Here is a 20,480-nt window from a genome sequence, read left to right on the forward strand (position 1 = left end):
AAAGATTTTGCCCATTCTCAGATTTTACTTGGGGTTGGCACTGTACCCAAAGCAGAAGAAGAAAAGTTGCTCCCTCCCCCTCCTCACTACGAGATCTCTTCATTTCACAAATAGTTATTGAATGGCTGCTGTTCCAACTACCACTGCTGTTTCAATTGCCACTGCTGTTATTACTACTTACCATTTATTGAACACTCGCTATGTTGCCAGCTTTATGATTACACTGGTGTGACAATGTCAAATAAGACACTGTCCCTGCCCCTAGAAGAACTGACAGCCCAGTGGTACAACTTAGCAAATACTATTATAGAATGGCATCTAAATCAGATAGGGTAGATCCTTGCTTTAGGAAACAGACTTCTGATTTCTATTGTTAGTTCTATAATTCACATAGTGAACTAATAGTAGCTAATACTTACTAGTGCCTACTATATGCCAGGTACAGTTTTAAGTGCCATTAACACAGAATCCTTACAACAGCCCTATGAAGTAGGTACAACGACCATATCTTCATTTTACTGAGGAAAAAACTGAGGCTCAGAGAGGTTAAGTAGCTTTCTCAAAGTCACATAACCTGTGAGCAGCAGAGGTGGGATTTGATTCCAGGCCTCTGACTTTATGTTCTTAAATACCTCTCTACAGTGTTATTGAAACAAGTTCAAGCTAACTTTCCAGGAAGTATAACCATAATTTATAACTTATTTCTATGTTAAAGTAAATTTTGAGTCCTGATATGGTTTGGCTGTGTCCGCACCCAAATCTCACCTTGAATTGTAATGATCCCCAGGTGTCAAGGGTGGGGCCAGGTGGAGATAATTGAATCCTGAGGGCAGATCCCCCATGCTGTTCTCATGGTCGTGAATAAGTCTCATGAGATCTGATGGTTTTATAAATGGAACTGCACAAGCTCTCTTGCCTGCCACCATGTTAAGTCGTGCCTTTGCTTCTACTTTGCCTTCTGCCTTGATTGTGAGGCCTCCCTAGCCATAGGGAACTGTGAGTCCATGAAACCTCTTTCCTTTATAAATTACCCAGTCTTGGGTGTCTTTATTTGCAGCATGAGAACAGACCAATACAAGTTCCAAACTTCTGACTAGAGGAAATTTTCAAATCACATGTTTTGAGTGAGGAAACTGCCTCGGAACTCCTTGGACTGTAAGAGAACAGCAAGCATTAGTGAAAGACAGTTTATGGGACATTATAAGTTCTGTGTAAAAGGCACTAGAATGTTAATTACCACATCATAAGTTTGGGAATCCTAATTTAGGGGGGGTTGATTGTTCTGATATGCAGCTTGTATCTTCTTAATTTATACTGGTAACAAAATTAATCAGTTAAGGTTACTTTAAAAAGCAAGCAAATGCATTTATAGGAGAACTTCTACTCTTTTTTTTTTTTCTTTTTGAGACAGAGTCTCGCTCTTGCGCTCTTGTCGCCCAAGCTGGAGTGCAGTGGCGTGATCTTGGCTCATCGCAACCTCCGCCTCCCTGGTTCAAGCAATTCTCCTGCCTCAGCCTCTACATTGGGATTACAGGTGCCTGCCACCACGCCCAGCTAATTTTTGTACTTTTTTTTTTAGTAGAGACGGAGTCTTGCCATGTTGGCCAGGCTGGTTTCGAACTCCTGACCTCAGGTGATCTGCCCACCTTGGCCTCCCAAAGTGCTGAGACTACAGGTGTGAGCCACTGCGCCCGGCCAAGAACTTCTGCTCTTAAGAAGGGGAAAGAAATGTACACTGTTGGGAACACTTTACCTGTTTCTGTGCTCTTGCTACCTTCAGAAAATTGTTAAGTCTAACTTCTATGCCATGTCTAATAAGAAGACACTGTTGAGCAGTAATTCTTACAGATAACCTTATTTATATTTTAAAATTTTTGTGATACATTGAAGTGTTTAATCTTTGCTTTTCATGTCTGTTTTTTTTCTTTGTGGTTTCTTCTATTCCTTTTGAGATCAGAAAGTTCTCCTCTGTTATGAGCTGAATTGTGTACTGCCAGAATTCACATGTTGAAGTCCTAACCCCCAGTACCTCAGAATGTGCCAGTATTTGGAGATGGAGTCTTTAAAGAGGTAATTAAGTAAAATGAGGTGATCAGGGTGGGCCCTAATTCTATATGAGTGGTGTCCTTTTAAGAAGAGGAGATCAAGACACAGGCACAGAAGGAAGACCCTGTGAAGACAGGGAGAAGATGGCCATCTATAAACCACAAAGAGAGGCCTCAAAAGAAACCAACCCTGTGAACACTTTGAACTCAGACTTCTAGTCTCCAGAATTGTGAGAAATTAAGTATCTGTTGTTTAAGCCACCCAAGCCACCCAGTCTTTGGTACTTTGTTATGGCAGCCTCAGAAGACTAAGACATTGTGTAAGAGTAAACCCTGGTGACTCCAGCATTGCTATAGAGCTTCTATCCATGGTCCTATAAGGGCAGTTTACAAACATATTAATGTAATTATAAAGAAACTATAAACTTCATGAATTCATCCAACAAACATTTATTTAGCTTGTCCTGCACATCAGGTACTGAGCTAAATAGCAAGGACAAAAAGATGAGCCCCTAATAGCTCAAAATAAATAAGATCCCACATCACCCTCAAGGGATTCATAGTTTAGAGGAATCAGGCACATACAGAGTGAATTTCAGTATGATGTGATCACTGGTAAGACTGTGGTATACACGGTGTGGGTAAGGACCAGAGCCTGTGGGAAATCCACTGGGACCCAAGAGGGCTGCCTGACTGGAGGCCACAGCTAACCTAGTTCTTTAAGGAAAAGTCAGTGTAGCAGATGAATGAAGAGAGACATTTCAGTGACAGGAATGCCATAGACAAAGGCAGAGAAATGGGAAAGTATCTAGCATGTCAGTTGATGACTGAGAGTTCAGGGTAACTGCAGTTAGAATGTGTATGAAAAACGATGGGAGGAGAGATTGAAAATTTGGATTTTAACCTGAAAATAGTGGGAAGCCACCAGAGATTTTTATAGAGAAAAGTCGTGATCAGACTTTGCTTTAAGCATGGTCTTTCCAGTAGTACAAAGAATGAAACAGTATGGGGAGAGGTGGGCTGCAGAAAGGCTGGATAGCAGGGAGAAGCAGGGGAGCCTGAATTGAGGTGGTGGTACCGGGTGGAGAAAGGCAGTCCTGCTGTAGAGATATTCCAGAGGTGAAACTGAATAGGTCTGCTAACCTATATTGTGAAACTGTTAACACTTGCATATGTACTAACAACTGAAAAGCACTTCCAAACATAAAGCACTATACAATATTTACTTGTTTTTGTTTTTCCTATATTAGATGTATAAATGCTATTGCTTCTTTAAACATATAGACTTGCCAATTTAATACACAATATTTTATTTACTTTTAAGAATTAAATTCAAAGGAGCTACATTTTCTTGTGTTTTGCTTAAATTTGGGAAGAATTGTTCCTCTAAAAAGTACAGTGTAATTGGATACAGTTAAATAAATTTTATCTCATCAGAGCGTGTCCAGTATTTTTGTGATTTTTTCCTAGTTGGACTTGCTGGAAAGCCGTCTATCTGAAGCAAGGGAAAGTCTAGGAGAACACACTCTTCTGGATCTAATCTAAGTTTTCTCACTACCCACCTATCATGAGTACGTTTTTCAGTCTCTCTAGGCCAAGGGTTTCTTATTTAAAAGGACCAAGAGACTCCTTGATCCCTAAGATTCCTGCTAAGATTCTGTACCTCTTTCCTTCCAAAAAATGACTGGTCTTGAATTCTAAAATGCAATTTTTGTAAGTGTGTTTTAAAAAGAAGACTGCATTTCGCTGAAAAATCTTCCTTGGAAAGAATATAAATCTTATTAGATGCCTTTGAGAGTCATTAAAAGAACCGAAGCATCATGCACGTTTAAAACATTACCAGGCTGGATGGAGTACGAAGGCACTCAGGGGAAGGTACTTAAACCTCCGTAGGTTCAACCAAGTCTTACTGGGAGTAACCCAACGAACAAGTGATGCTTTTCGAAACAAATTTGGAGAGTTGGCTGCAGGAAAATTAACAAGCCAGTGGATTTCCTTTTCCCTTCCTTAGGAAACTTGTTTCTGTAGATGGCAAAAAGGGCCCTAGATCCTCTGGAAGAGAAAGAGAGTGGGGAGGGGAAGTTTCTCTTTCTTTACTCCCCACCTGCGGTCTGTCTGATTTCCTCTCCAGCTCTGTCTGATAAGGAATTGATTCTCCCCCTCCTCTTCCCCCTCCCGCCCTCCCTCTCCTTCTCCCTGAGTAACGATGCTGTCCTAGCAAGTGATGCTGTCGGAGACAGGAGACGGGCGCCGAGGAGGCATCGCCGCCGCCGCGGGGCTGGAGAGCCTCTCCCAGCACCAGCGCCCCGTTCGGCCCCGGGCTTCCTCGTCGCAGCCACGGCCGCGGCAGCTGCTCCCACGGTTTGATGGTGGGCGGCGGCAGCTCGGCTTCGGCGCCAGCCTCTAACTGCTCGATCGCGGGCCGCGACGCTCTCGGCTCCTGCCTTCCCGCCCTGGGCCGCCCGGGGCCGCGGAAGCCGCGGGAGGTGGGGAAGGCGCGCCGCGGAAGGACTGCACGGCCGCGAAGGCGGAGGAGGCCGGCAGCCGGCACCCCCACAGTCGGACCGCAGCCGGCGCGATGTCCACCAAGGTCAGGAAGTGCAAGGAACAAGCAAGGGTGACCTTCCCCGCGCCGGAGGAGGAGGAAGACGAGGGCGAGGACGAGGGCGCGGAGCCGCAGCGCCGCCGCCGGGGCTGGAGGGGCGTCAACGGGGGGCTGGAGCCGCGCTCGGCGCCCTCGCAGCGGGAGCCGCACGGCTACTGCCCGCCGCCCTTCTCCCACGGGCCGGACCTGTGAGTACCGGGCCTGGCCGCGGCCCGCGCCTCGGAGGGCGGTGCCGGGCGGGGGGGCGGGAAGGCGCGCACCGGGCGGCTCCACGACGTGCCCGGGACCTCCGAGACCCACATGGTACGACCGGGCAGTTCGATTTGGAGTGATTTGGAGGGGACAGACCTCGGCCGGAGGCTCGCCCCCTCGGTCCCGCGCGATGGAGGGACACAGGGGCCGCCGAGTGCGTGGCAGGGGCTCTGTCCCGGCACAAGCACACGGAACAGCCCGCAGGCGGGCACACTGACTTCAGACAAGCATCCTGGCGAGCAGCCACTTCCTGTCCTAGAGCCGAGGAGCTCGCACGACTGCTGCCAGGGCTGGGCACCCCTTGGCAGACGGACCCCGGGGTCCCGAGCTTACCCAGGGAGGCCGAGGAAGGGGAAGATGTGCCCAGACCCAAGCGCGCACTTGAACCCCAAACTCCTCCCGGGCGTCCCAGCGTGGACTTGGGTCCCCTCCGACGCTCTGGGACGTCGGGGGCGGGGGCAGAGAAGTGGGGAGTTGGGAGGGGACAGTGCGATACAGGGTGTGGGTTGAAGGTTTGCCCAGACGCCTCGTCTCTCTGTGGTTCAGTCACAGTTGGGGTAAAACTGGAACCGAAGCCCTATAGGGTCCCCTGAGGGAGAGAGTGGGCATCGGGCAGCCGGGGAACCGCTTTAGTGATAACTTCGGCTGCGGTTCCCAGGCGGCGCAGGGTCAGCGGCTCGCGCCCCGGCGCGCGGGCTCTCTTTTTTTCTTTCTTTCTTTCTTTCTTTCTTTCTTTCTTTCTTTCTTTCTTTCTTTCTTTCTTTCTTTCTTTCTTTCTTTTCTTTCTCTCTCTCTCTTTCTAAACGAAGGAGCGGTCGGCGCGCTAATGCATGAGAAAGAGCAACTTTTCTTAATTTCCAATCTTGGAGACAGCTTTTAATCAGTGCGAGACGCAGAGAAGATAAAAAGAGGGTGATTGGTTTCACAGGGTGAGATGCTCTGTATTTTTTCTGTCACGTACACTGGGAGTGCCGCAGGGCTTACTGTCTTTTTTAGGAAGAACGCTCAGAACTAGGTAAAGAACTTGGGGTCGGATGGTGGCGGGCGGCGCAGACGGGCTGAGCCGGGGGGTGGGGGTGGGGGGTTCTCCAGGGTGGGGACCGAGGTTCTGCAGCGCCCCCTGCTGTCGGCGAGCGGCCCACCGCCCGAGGTCGAGACCTCCGGGGTGACCCCTGCACCTCCAGGATCGCGCGCTGCTCCGCGCGCGCAGAGTCTGCGCCTGGTTTGGCTGGACCTGCCGGTAGAACACAGAAACACAATCAATGGCTGGGAGTAGATCCCATAGGGACGAGTTCTGATTTTAAATGAGCGACGCATCCTGATGTGGTTCAGTTATTGCTGAAGATAAGCGTGGAATGGAAATGGCCCAGGAAATGGAGGGAAGGTATATCCTTTGGGATTAAAGCGCCACCAGCTCACTTCCCCGTCTCCCTAAGGTTTTAAAACATTGTCCATTTTTCCTTTTGCCAAATTGGTTTTTATAACCTAGCTGGTTTTTTTTATTCCTTTTAAAATTCTTCTTTTTTAAAAACCTTAAATCCTGAGTACATGAAACACCTGAACTCTTATCTGAGAAAGCAGGGCGGAGCAGAGATTATTCACTTTGCCTTCTGAAATCTGAGGTCAATTACACAAAACCCTGGGGCAAATTCTATTGTAGGCTTGCTGTCTCTCTGCTAATAGAACATCTTTTGTATATGTTTGCTAACTTTACATAATTCAGCAAGTAAATGTTGTGGTATACTTATTTTGTAGAGGTCGAGAAGAAGACCCAGTCATTTTTAAGGAGATACACATTAAAAACGTTTCTTCTAGAGGCAGGGCAGCAAGCTCTTCATGTTTATTTCAGGCCTGTCACTTGGTAACATCAGAGACTAGCTTGATCTCTGTAACAGAGATTAGCTGTTTATTCCACCTTTGAGGAGAATCCGGCCACTGTTTAATAAACAGTGTTTATTTATTGTTGTTTAAAAGTGAACACGACAGCCCTAGGATGGACTCCGAGAAGGATTCGCAGGGTCATTTCAGGAGAGGAACAGCATAGCTGAATTTAAAATTCAGCAGGTTGCTGAGGATACAATCCCACCTTTACCAGGATAGTTCCTCAGGGTACTTCTGTTGCTGGTTTCACTGCTCCACGCTGCCCTATTCCATGTGGAAATTTTAAATAGACTGACTTGGGAGGAAAAGTGTCACCTGCTGTATCACTAACAAGATGATTTTTACCTGTTGATAGAACTCTTGATTCAACCACAGATTCAAACCAAGACTTCTTTCATCCCAATTGGTTGCAAACCCAGGACCAAGTAATATGTCATTGTAGTGATGGCCTCATTTTTTTTAAATGTTTCAGTTATTCAGTATATCTGATGAATTCTAAAAATTGTGGAAGGCAGTTTTCATGAGTCTCAATTCAAGCGTTTCTCAAGCATGCATATTTGCAAAGTGTAGGCTAGGTACAGCAAGCCACAAAGATGAGCATGACAACTTTCCTGTACTCAAGAAGTTTAAAATCTCATGAGGGAGAGGTGGGAATGAGACTGGGCATGAGCAGTTATGCTGTAAATTAGAGTAAAATCAGTTCCTTTTAAAAAACAAAAAAACAAAAAGAATTATAAAGGGTCAAGTGCGAAGAAGAGAAAGACAACATTAGGTTGTGGGGAAATCAAGGAAACCTTTATGGGCCTTGAAGGATAGATAGGACAAGAAGCAGAGACAAGGTAAATACTTAATTCAAGCTCTCTCTTTCCCCAAAATGCCAGACATGTTTAAGGAATGTTAGTTGAGTTTGGTTGGAACATAGATATGTATAGGGGAGCAGTGAGATTTAGCTGGACATGTTGGTTTAAGGCATTAGTGCGGAGGACCCTATATGCCAGGACGAGGCACTAGGGAGCCACTGATTATTTTAAAGTAGCAGTAATTTGAGCAAACCCACTCTGAATTGAAGTGGCAATTAATAGAAAGTGAAGAGACAAATTAGGAGACAACTGTAACTGTCCATGCTGAGATTAGGCTCTGTAATAGTGTAGCGTTGGTGGAATGGAAAGGGGAGAAATTGAGGGAAAAAAAAAACCAGCTAGAATCTATGGAATTTTGCAACTCACTATCCATGAGGGCTTTAAAGAGAAAGCAGGATCAGAGACAATTTAGTAATTTTTGATCCAGATAACCAACATGGTTGATGCCATTGCTGACAAGAAAAAAGCAAAGGTGAGGATCTGATTTTTCAGGTAGTTCTCTTTTTGTTGTTGTTTTTTTTCTTTTTAAAGGAATAGTGAATGATCAAATATTTCTGATAGAGATGTTAAGCAGGGAAAAGGAAATATCAGTTTAAAGCTGTCTGATGGGAATTGTTACACAGTTGTGTGACTACATGAGATTACTCAAAGGAGTGTGAAGAGAGAAACGAAGGGAGTCCAAGCTAGATTTTGAGGGAAAAAGCTTTTGTTTAGAGGGCAGGGAGAAAAAGCAGCAAGGAATATCATCGATGCACACTCTTCAAAAACTGAAAAGATCAAGAGAAAAACTTATGACTCTACTATTAGAAGAATCAGTCCTTGTACGTATTAGCATCCATGCACAAAATCATTAGATTTTTCAGCAATGTTATCTTTACAGAGAAAGATTTCTAGAAAAAAATCCTGTTTAGTTTTTCTTCAGAGGAAGTGCTGCCAAAAAATAGTCATAATAAAAGCAGTTAATTTGTGTTTATATACTACTTCATGCTGTCGTTTATACTCATTCACTTAAATCGCTCCTCTTTAAAGCAGTTTTTTTAATCATTGTCATCACTTAGCAAATGAGGAAATTAGTACACAGAGATGTAAAGTAATGTTCTAACGCTTCCCTGGCAAATCAATAATAGATCTTCTGATACTCACCTTTATATGATAAGGAACCAAAAATGAGTCCACAGTGCCTTGTAACTCAGATTACCTAAAACACTTTGTATGTTAGTTTCTGTGGCATTGGTCTTGTATAAATGTTCCAGTCTTGGCTTAGTGTGTGTGTTGGCTCAGGCATTAGACTGGAAGCAGGACTTCCCTCCCTCCCAACCCTGGAGGAAATCAGATTCTCCAAGTGATTGTTGAGTCTTAGGGACATGAGTCTGGACTTTGAGTCCAGACTGACTAGTGTTATTAAGAAAGAGGCAGCTTTCTTTACAGTTATAGTTTAATTTTTAAGAACAGCACAGCATGGCATTAGACTTAAGGACTTTTTTTAATTCTTTTTTTTTTTTTTTTTTTGAGACAGAGTCTCACTCTTATCACCTAGGCTGGAGTGCAGTTGGTGCAGTCATAGCTCATTGCAGCCTCAAACTCCTAGGCTCAAGTGATCCTCAAATCTTAGCCTCCCAAGTAACTGGGACTACAGGCACACTCTACCATAACTGGCTACTTGTAAAATTTTTCATATCAACGAGGTCTCACTGTGTTGCCCAGGCTGGTCCCTAACTCCTGAGCTCAAGCAGTCCTCCTACCTCTACCTCCCAAGTTGCTGTGATTATAGGCATGAACCACCGCACCACCCAGCCTTGAGGCCTTTAATACTCTGAAACTTTTCTTTATATTATCAGTTGTATATAGCAATTTCACTATGTACAATGAGTCATCATTTTTGTTGGTTTGTTTTAAGTTATTTTTATGTAATATCAAATAGCTTTAAAAGTTAGATAGTGCTAAAAGACGTCTACGAACAACAGCAAGCTCCCAGCAATTCCCCGGTCCCCTCTCCTTTTCTGTCTACTCCACTTTCCACTCTTTTATATACTGCTATCTTTTTATTCATATTTTAGATGTTGTCAATAGTCTTAGGTGAGAATTTATGTTCACATGTATGTATTATTCTCCCCCTATCTTCCACAAGATGGTTTATCACAATTTCTGGTTAATATCTTATTTAAGTTCTTCATTAATATGACCATGTAATCACTGCTCACTGCTAAGTCAAGTAGTATAGTATGACTACATTTATTTTCTTTGATAATTGGTTGTTTTTCTTGGAGTAAGTATTTGTCACATCGTGTCCTTGTTTCTTAGCTAAATCTTCTACAGTGTCTAACTGTGTGTGTTTTCCTGAAGTTATCCCTTCTAGAGCCCCCTAACTTTCTTTGTATGAGGCCTTTTTTTCCCCCCGCTTCAGGAAGCTCTTAGAATTGTCTCTTCATTAGCTCTCTTCTGAAGATGTGCCTTGGTATGGATGCTTTTATCATCACCTGAGCTGGACACTTGGGTAACACTTTCCATCTGGACATTATGTCCTTTAGTTCTGGGAAGTTTTCCTAACCACTATTTTTATTCTTGCTTTTTCTGGAATTTCTATTTTCTGGATGTTGGACCTCCTGACCGATCCCCTAGTTTTTGTATCTCTTCTCTTCTGTTTTCCAATGCTTTTCCAAAGCAATGCTTGCTTTTTGTGTTTTTTCTGTTTCCTTGTCTCTATCTCCCAACTCTTTCACTGAATTTATTTCCATCTTAGTGACTATATTTTTAATTTCTAAGAGCTCTTTCTTGTCTTATGAGTATTCTTTTTTATAGCATTCTTTATTTCAGAGATCCAGGGGTTTTTTCCTAATATTTCTCAGGGAAGAAGAGATTAGGAAATAATAAACCTGGCTGTTAGTATTGACGAACTGGGCAAGAGTCCCCCTGTTCCTAGTTCCTGCCCTCCCGTAGGCCTGGTATCCCCACGTCTAGAGCATTTCTGTTTCTGTATCTCCAGAGATTCCATATCCTATCTCCCATAGGGGTGCAGGAGGGTTGTCACTTAACCGTATCAATTAGCAGGTGGGGATGTAGGGGGAGGGTTTCTACGCACTTGTTATACAGCCAATTCCCTCATTTTAGGTTCCGGCCTTATCTCTACTTTCTGGAAATGTTTTTGCCTTCAATTTCTGGGCGTTCTCTGGCATTGAGCTGGGTGGATCAGCTTGTTTTCTGTAACAGCCACTCTAGTTGGAACTTCTTTCCATTAAATGATTTACTATTTTAACAACTCATCTCCTTTCCACCGTTATATATTGTAGCTTGGAGTTACAAATGTCTCTTGGTTTCGTGGAAGATGAAATTTGTGTTGCAGTTCCTTGTTCTCCTTGTTTAGGGAGGTAATTTTGAAGAGGAGAAGGGGTGAGAAAGGCCTTTATTCCACCATCTTGAGACAGAACATCCCTACGATTGTGTGTTGTGTTTATTTAAGCCCTAACATTGGCAATATTATTTAACATAACCAAGAATGGCAGAAGAAAGAACAGTCTTACTCGTAACTGATCTTATTAGGCACATGGAGTAGATAGTAACTTACACTGTGTGATAAGAAGGTCATCTGAATTCCCCACCTAAAATCATCTTAGTACCACACTTCTGAAACTTAACACTATAGAATATTTTGAAGAATAATAGAATGTTTGAATTTGAAAGGATTTCATCTACTCCAGTCTCTTATTTTACGAATTAAGAAACTGAAGCTGCAGGTTGACATCTAATTCACAGCAGCCCCAGGCCATCTGAAATCCCCAGCTTTCTGGGACTGTGCTGTTCGCACTGTGCCCTCCTTTGGTTAAGCATTTCTCTCTTCCTCAAAGAAATCTTAAAATGCATTTACTCTTGGGAGGAGCAATACAGGAAACTATTAATTAGTATTAATTTATTTATGAAATCCAATTAATTCATCATTTAAATTTGGCTGCTGATGGCAGATCAATTTGAGAAAGTTGGTAAGCTAAATAGGAGGTCTAAGAATAAGGGGAAAGAGGAAAAAAGGTTATCGCAAAGCACAGTTGACCCCCTGCCAAATATTATTTATGATTATCCCTTTTATTAATATTAAAGAGGTGAGAGGATCCCAGTCCAGCACTAGACCATCTTCTGAGGACTGAGTTAGAATTTTAAGGATTTTTCATTATTGTGCTGGGATAGAAAATGTGTCTGTGCTTCTGTCCCTCTCTCTTTCTCTTAAAGTTGTTATTAAACATTGAGCTTTTCCTTTGCCTACAATATCCCATAAACCTTTACTCCCCCACCCTCCCCCCACTCCCCAGTTTATAATAGGCAATCAAACACCATGGGAAATGTAATGGGAGGAAGAAAACTTTATGGAGTTGCTGTGCCCTCGGTAGGAAGGAATCCTTTAAATTTCCTAGCTCAGGATTGAGATTTCCTGTTTCAGGGAGGATGCTAAGGAATGATGAATGGCTACTGGGCATTCTTCTAAGGAGGGGAGGCTCTTTGCTTGTCCAGAAGTCTTGCTTCTCAACCCTCTCCCCTCTACTGCCCTCAACGTTGCATAACATCCGCCCAGAAGGGGCGCTGTGTTAGTGGGCTGTGCTGGGTGAACACATAGGAGTCTGGCCCCATACAGAGGGTCTGCAGATGTAGACTGTGGGATGGCTGACTTCACACTTATGCACGAGGGGCTCAGCAGTGACTTTATGAGAATAATTAGTATTGTTAATAGCATTTTGTGTTTAATTTAGCATTTAGGTCAGGTATATTTGTCTTCAATTATCTAGTTAAAAAAAAACCCTATTAAAAATACTATTTTCTTTGCACTGTTCAAATAATAGGTGATAATGTGGATTTGGTCCTAGGTCTTTTTAAAAAATGAGAATTAAATGTCCACAAATGCATGAGTTGTTAAGGAAAATGCGTGACTTGTTTTGACTTTATATATGGATGATAATGATAGAAAACCAGATTTCTTTATTCTAATAACTATATATATATAATTGATAGTGACTAATGTATTTAAATATGAACTTCTCTTGGGTCAGTAGAAGTTCCTTAATTTTATTATCTGAGGTCATTTTGTCTGAATTCTTGTTCAAGTATAGACTGAATTTATATAACTTTTAATTTCATTGTCACTAGTCTTCCTGAAATAATAAAAATTAGTTTTAAAAAGCATTGTGAAGATGAGTTTGAGATTTGTTTAATTACTAATTAATTATTAAAGGTTATTAATTTTAAGATTTATCTCCTGTTTGCCTCTAGATTATCCTGATAAAATATAACTATGTAAAATCAAAATCAAGAGATAGAGAATTCACCAAATACTTTTGTGGTGTAACGAAGAATTAAATGTTATTAAGCAGAAATTTGCTTTGAAAGAATGATTGTTGACATTACTTTTATTTCTTATTAATTTATATTATTCATGACATTCTTTTTTATAGACGAATCACTTCAATTCCCCTCCACCACTGCTTCTTCCACACATAACCATATGTGACCAGGGGTATTCTGTAATCTGGGGGTGGGGTGGGGGAGGGAATTATCTGTTCCTTAGGTCTTCAGTGATGTGGTTTAACTATGCGTGCATCTGTGCACTCATCCCTCCAATAGATATTCATCACCATATACTAAAAGCCAAGCATATGGAGATGAAAAGAGGCAGCCTTTGCATTTAAGGACATTTTAGTATCACTGGGGAGATAGGCATGAAGACAGACAATTGCAAAGCAATACAGTAGTTGGTTTAATGGAGTTATACACAAAACACAGTTCCTAGAAGCATAAACAGCTAAGTTCTAGAAGGCATTTGCTTGAGTACTTTCTTGGGCACATACGTTTAAGAAGTATTACCAAAAAGTCATGCAGGCAATGGCTAAGGGTCTTCACTTCTGCTCCAGTGTACTTTTAGAGGGAACAATGCACTGTGAGGTAGCTGTTTGCTTTTCTGGTTTTAGCTGCTGAGGAATCTGGCAAAGAGCTACTCATGCTTTCATGAAAAGAATAAGAGATAAAGCAGTGGAGATAGACCAGGGTTCCTCTCCTTAAACACACAACAGCTTCTGGATTCTGACAGTCATTAGGGCAAATGCCAAAATTAGCATATATCTAATAGATTGTTTTTAAGTTTGTTTTTTTCTTTTCTTTTCTTTTCTTTTTTTTTTTTTTTTTTTTGAGACAGGGTCTTGTTCTGTGACCCAGGCTGGAGTGCAGCGGCACAATCTTGGCTCACTGCAACTTCCAACTCCCGGATTCAAGCCATTCTCAATTCTTGTGCCTCAGCCTCCCGAGTAGCTGGGACTACAGGCATGCACCACCATGCCCAGCTAATTTTTGTATTTTTAGTTGAGATGGGGTTTCACTATGTTGCCCCAGTTGGTCTAGAACCTCTGGCTTCAAGTGAATCATCTGCCTCTGCCTCCCAAAGTGCTGGATTACAGGCATGAGCCACCATGCCTGGCCAAGATTTATTAAAATTATACATGAAGAATTCTGAATATAATGCAGACCAACAGAAACTATCAGGGAATTCATTACTGTGGAGACCTAAATATCTCTCTGGGCTTATAAGTGCCGGAATGTTTATATTTTAAATTTTTATGTGTGTGTGTCAGGGAGGCGGTGGGAATGATGAGTTATCTTTAGAAATGAAATCTGCGCTTTCCTCTTTCTTCAGTGAAGCACCTTATCTTGCTGGTTTGGTTGTTACTGTGACAATGTATTACTGAACTCTATGATGTGTAGGTAGATGCAGGCTAAGAAGTAGGTATGAGATACTTGTGGACTACCTGTGGCCATGTACCCTCTAACTAGACAGTTTAACTGACGGCCTAGCTTTCTCTAGCCTTGCATGCTGGTGTACTTAACGGCTACTGGGGTTCAGCGTGTCCCCACTCCACTTCTTCCCCTCCAAAAAGTATATATTAAGAGGTGTTCAAAATGTGTGTTTTTGATGATATTATTAAGACTGTTTGTCAGATTCTGTCTCCTCCTTCGAACCACATACACATAAGCCTACTGTGTAGATGTCAGATGTCTCCAGAGGTAGCCACATTGACTGACAGGTGCCTGCTTGCCAGGGAGATTATGGGATTTTTCTATTTTTTGACTTTTCTTCTCTGACTTTCTTGTCTTTTGTCAGTACCTGCTGCTTCCCACCCTCATTACCATTTCCAATTATCACCATCTCCATAGTGTAACTAACATGGTGGCTGTTCTCTAACACTTTCCCCCACCTCTGTGCTTTTCTCACTACTTATCTTCTGTGGCTCCGTCTGCTCTTCTTGCCCTTCACAAACTGACGCACAGGATCCTGGCTGGTTAGCACAGTCACTTTCTTCAGTGTGGTGAACTGCTCCATCCAAACATTTTGGATGTCATTCTCATTAACTCAACTCACATTGATGGTGTTCTTACTTCGCTTGCTTGCTACGTGGGTGGAATAGTTGGTTAATCTTTACCTCATTCAATAAAGGATTTGAGGTGACTTCCTTAATAATGCTCATGTATTGCAGCGTGATAAGGAGCTTGTGATTCAACCCAAACAGCCATGTTAGAAGCTGTTCTTTGTAGAACCAAAATGTTCCAACACGTAAGCTCAGCATGCATTTTAATAATGATACTTGGATTTATGACCAGTTGTTCATTTTCTTATTCCCTAGCAGCATCATGATAAAGTAGCCAGGAAGAAGACCTCTGAGCTCTAATCTTCTAGTTCTGTACTCCTCAGTGACCTTAAGGGAGGTAGCATTCTGATGAAGTCTTTTAATCTGCAGAATTAGTATCAATTGCCAAGTATTTTTGAACATATACTACATTGTATTAGGTACAGTAGAGATAATATATCAAGAATAAAACATAAGATAAGAGGCATAAAACATTTATCCTCAATTGAACTGAGGACATGAGTGTCACAGGAGGCAATAATCAAGGAGACAAAAATCAAGGAGATGAGATAAAATTAAGTGTCTATATTTATGAGTAGACTACCTATATTACAAAAGCTCAGGCTGAAGTGGTCAGGAATGGCTTCAGAAAGGATCAAAAGACACAACATTTCATACTGAACAGAATCTTGTGGGTCATATCGGCATTGCCCTGTGAAACTTGACCCTCTGTATACTGAAGTGTAATGTAAACTGGACCACTAATGGTAAGAAGGATTTGAATTGGCAAAGAGCAGAAATAACAGTATGTTCAGAGAGGGAAACATAAGAGGAACATCCCGGAGGTAGGCGTAAAAGGGTCAAGAAATCATTCACAACTTGGATGGGCAGCAACGTGTAGCTCCTGTAATCTGCCTGTAACAAAAGTCTGTCTCCTGAGCCTCCCACCTACTGAGTAGGAGAGAAAAAATTAAATGCCCAATCTGTGGTTCATGTTAGTGTTTTAAATTTTGTTTTGTTTTTGCTTACTACACAGATACTCAACAAGTGAATAGTGCAATCAATAAATTAAGTAATTAAGTCAATTAAGCAATTAAGCAGTTATGTGAATTGACAAGGAGAGAAGGCTTACTCTACATTTTGCAGGGATTTGGTCAGTTAGGACAGTGTCTCCCCATGTCTTGAGCCGGTGTGGAAGTGGCTTTTGCTTCCTGATTCTTGTCCCCCAATCTTCAAAAGGGCTCAGAGTCTCAGTGGCCTGTCTGTCTACGAGCATTCAGCACACTGCAGAAAGAGGCTGGGAGGCTGACCTCTTTTATCTTAGTTCGATACTATAAAGTAAATGTTTATTTGGATAAACTTGCTCAGGCTCTCGGGAACTACCCTTTCCCCTGCTCTTCTCTGTCACATCTGGCCCTTGGGGGAGGGGAGCTTATGTGTCCCTAGAGGGGGAAAAAGTTAGTGTCCTCTAACTCTTCTGGTCTCTGGGCACTGTTCTATGTCTACTTGAGTGCTGCTTGTCAGCAGAAGTAACTGGATCTTGGCTGACTTTCTTTTGTTAGAAACCCACATATGCTCCCTCAAGTACTTGGTTTCAGTTCAGCTCCCACTGCTACAAATCCCAGCACCTGCAACATCCTCCATCCAGCTTACAGCACCAGCAGTCTGTCCCAAGCCTTAGTGCAGGCTACCTGGCTCTCATAGCAGGGTCCACACTGCAGGGGAGCTGAGGGTGGCTGGAGAAAGCTCTTTGCTTTTCCCATAGCATTCCATTACTTAACCAGTACTTAAGGTACTTCCTCACCTTATTGAATCCACAGATTGACTTTTACTTCCCGTCTGTTATTTGTCCTCCCAGAACAGTAAGCATCACGGCTTTGCTGTCAAAAGTGGGAGAGCCATCTTGTCTGCATGATGAGAGCACTTTATGATCAGGGTCCTTCAGGATGAATTAGAGGAATAAAGGAATTGATAAAATCTTTTCATTAGACAATTTCCCTTTTCTCAAATGCTGCTTGCAAAATCCTCAAAATCATTCAGTAAAAATAGAAAAATCCCATAACTTTTTGCTTGTAAGAAACTGAACTTCTCCATAATCCTTTTCTTATCACTCCTGTAAAATGTATCTTCTCGAACTCCCCTTGAACACATCCACCCAACTCTATACTGCACCACCCACCCTCCAGGCAGAGATGTCCTGAGTCAACCAGGGCAAAGATCCTGTATTTGAAAAGGCAAAAAAGAAGAGCACCTTAATATATTTTCAATAAGTGTCCTTAATAGTACGGGAGTACCCCTTGGCAGTACAGAAATAGCAGAATAATATGTTTACAGGATAGTGAAGAATGAATCTGAGGAACAAGAGAAGGAAGGTTGGCTAGGCAGGGTGGGGTGGGCTGTGACCATCCCTGAAAGTCATACAGACGAGTCTCGACTGATGAAAAGAGCAGTAGGGGGGTTAGTAATGATTTCCTGTTTTTTTTTTTTAAAGAGAAGTGTGATATGGTGAAAACAGAGTTTACGAACAGCAAGATGCTGGGCATGGTTGTCATGTGTAAAAAGGAGAATCAGGTACAGCCGGAGGCAATGGAAAATAAGAGTCAGACAGATTCCAGGTTGAATCCCAGTTCTTCGTTATTTTACAATTTGTGTTACCTTTGGCAATTTCGTTTGAGCTCAGTTTTGTTATCTATGAAACAGAGAAAATTATACCTGCTTCGTGGTATTGTTATGAGAATTAAATATGATAGTGCATTGAAAACATTACATACATATGAGGTGCTCAGAAAAGTTTAGTTGCCTTCCCTCATGCCATCTCTGCTGGGAAGCTGTTACAACAACCCAGCTACGACTTGATAAAGATCTGGAGGCTGGTGCTGGCAATGAGAACTGGAAGGAAGCATTCAGTACAAGAAACATTCCAAAGCAGAAGCTTTAGAACTTTGTGACTGGCATGATCAAAACAGTGAGTCATAGATGACCTTGAAATTTCTAAACCTGAATAATCAGCCTCCGATGCAAATGTTAGGACTGGGAGCTGCTTTAAGGAAGAAGGTGAGTTGGGGCATTTTAGAGTAACCAGGTGACAGACCACAGTACATGTGGGACCTGAGGTCAGGTGAGAGGATGGGATCTAGGAAGAGATTTGGAAACTCAACTAAGATATTTATTGATATTTATTTTCTATGGGGCACTGGGTAGAACTCTGTGGATAATGATAAATAAAACATGACTGTACTATCTATGAACGTGTACAGTAGTGGCATATATGAGAGGGTATTTATTAATACTCTGGGTTGGTTTTTTTTTTTTAAATAAATTCAGGCACTTGAGCCCGGGAGGCAGAAGTTGCAGCGAGCCGAGATCCTCCCACTACACTCCAGCCTGGGTGACAGAGTAAGACTCTGTCTGAAATAACTTAAAACAGGTTTAAAACACATGGAATATAGGATATTTGGTTTTAAATCTGTGTGAGAAATAATTTAAAAAAGGAGAAAGACTGTGCCAGAAATTTGGAATAAGATAGTAATAACAATTGAGCAGTCCCCCTAAGAGGGGGGCAGGGGAGTGAGGGTTATACAGTTTTTATTATTAAAGGACAAAAACTTATCTGAAGAGAGAGGCTTTTTGATTTGCAATTATAGGTTGACTTTGGCACTTTAATCCTCATAAAAGGTACAAAGAATACTACGGTGAACAGTCTCTTTAACTCTTTGTTTTTGAAAAGATACAATAACCTTTTAAAAATATCACTCCTTTGTAAAAGCAAGGTCTTGACATTAAATAGTCACCGCTGAGGGCATTTCTGTAGGCTGCCTACTTGCTGTGCTGTGGTTTAGGTAAATAGCTTCCTGGAGACCAAATTTTAAATAGTTAATAAAGTTTAGAGAAACTAAATGAATGTGAGGCTACTTGTCCCTTAGCCCATGCTGCTCGAACATATTATTTCAACTTCATTTTTGGCAGGAGCAGAGTGACAACTGCTTGAAGGCCTCATAGTCGGGGGTCCTTGATCCAGGATGCTCCATTATTTTTATATTGGAGGTTCCCAGGAATTGTAAAGAACTTTCATTTAAAGTGCGTATTTCAGGGTCCAACCGTGAGAGATTCTGATTTAGTTCATCTGAATGGGGCCCAGAAATCTGATTTCGACAAGCAGTCCAAGTGACCTTGAGGCAGGTGGTACTCAGGTCACACTTAGAGAAACCCCGTTGGAGGTCAGATGAGTTGATAGCAAAGTTAGGAAAACTGAGGAGTGTTACTTGTATTTTAGCTTCTGAATAGAGTAGAGCAGAGGGTTCCCTATGGCTCCACCACAATATTTCTCTGAAGAGCCTTTCATCTGCTTAAGTGTTTGGACAAATTCTAGGATCCCAAAAAGCATGAAAAAAAAAAAGTTTTGCCTTAAAAGGTATTGTCAGTGTCTTCATTCAGGCTGCCATGACAAAATATCATAGAATGGGTGGCTTAAAAAAAAACACACAAATTTATTTTCTTCCAGTTCTGGAGACTGGAAGTCTGAAATCAGGGTGCCAGCATGTTCAGTTTCTGGAGAGGTACCTTGTAGGTGGCCACCTTCTCAATGTTTCCTTACACAGGAGGTAGCAGGGTGAGGGGAGCAAGCCCTCTTGTCCTAGAAAGGCACTAATCCCATCATCAGAGCCCCATCTTTATGATCCTATGATTTCAAAATAATCTCTCAAAGGCTCTATCTCCAAAGACTGTCACATTAAGGGTTAGGGCTTCAACATATGAATTTTGTGGGGACACAATTTGGTCCATAGCAATTGGATATTACTAGCTATCTGTATTAGTTAAGAGGAGCTTAAACATGGCCCTCATAGATCTGCAGGTCAGTGGTACTCCAATGCTTTTACCAGAAAGAAGTCCCGGCAGAATGCACTCTGGCAGTGTTGAATGACCCACTGGATGAAGATCTGAGGGTAGGAAATTCCTGGCAAAATAATTTTAGTGTTAACATTACTAGAGTTAAACATTCTCTCCTATTCACCCACATTCCTTCCTTATTTTTCATGCTAGAAGAGATACATTGTCAAGGCCAGCTGAGATTATGTTTATGCATTGTGGATGATGTGAATATTGACTCGTTCCATCAGTTCAGATTCATGAAATTTATCTTAGTACTATAAGGAAGGTTAACAAAAAGACACTTCCATTTGTGAATTTATCATAAGATGAGTGATATTAAGTCAGCTCTTTTATTTTGAAACAACAGTATAATTTGTTCTAATTGAGATATCTGACTTCTCAGTGTCAGAAGTTTTTAAAGACAAAATAAAAATGACATGTGACTTGTTCTAAAATCAGACATTTCAGTTCAGATATATAGTATGGAGGTATAGCTTTTGAAGGAATAAGAAGTATTAAGAAAAAACTTAAAATACTAAGAAATACAAAGGAAATATTGATGAAAGAATGATGTCCTAATATTCTCAACCTGGTG

General features: G+C 42.0%; 1 protein-coding gene across 3 annotated transcripts in view; it reads left to right on the forward strand.

The window, feature by feature from the left end:
• The first annotated feature begins 4,243 nt into the window (after window positions 1–4,243).
• The window catches only part of TRPC3 (transient receptor potential cation channel subfamily C member 3), a 77,188-nt gene continuing 60,951 nt past the window's right edge, over window positions 4,244–20,480 (forward strand). For 2 of the 3 annotated variants that reach the window (XM_003271343.3, XM_030815744.1), the window contains exon 1: window positions 4,244–4,838. In XM_003271343.3, coding sequence (XP_003271391.1) covers window positions 4,624–4,838 — 215 coding nt within the window. In that variant the 5' untranslated portion in view covers window positions 4,244–4,623. The remainder of the gene's footprint in view (window positions 4,839–20,480) is intronic. The other variant, XM_030815745.1, reaches the window with a different exon arrangement.

This window comes from Nomascus leucogenys, chromosome 7b (assembly GCF_006542625.1).
Source record: "Nomascus leucogenys isolate Asia chromosome 7b, Asia_NLE_v1, whole genome shotgun sequence".
NCBI classification, from domain to species: Eukaryota; Metazoa; Chordata; class Mammalia; order Primates; family Hylobatidae; genus Nomascus; species Nomascus leucogenys.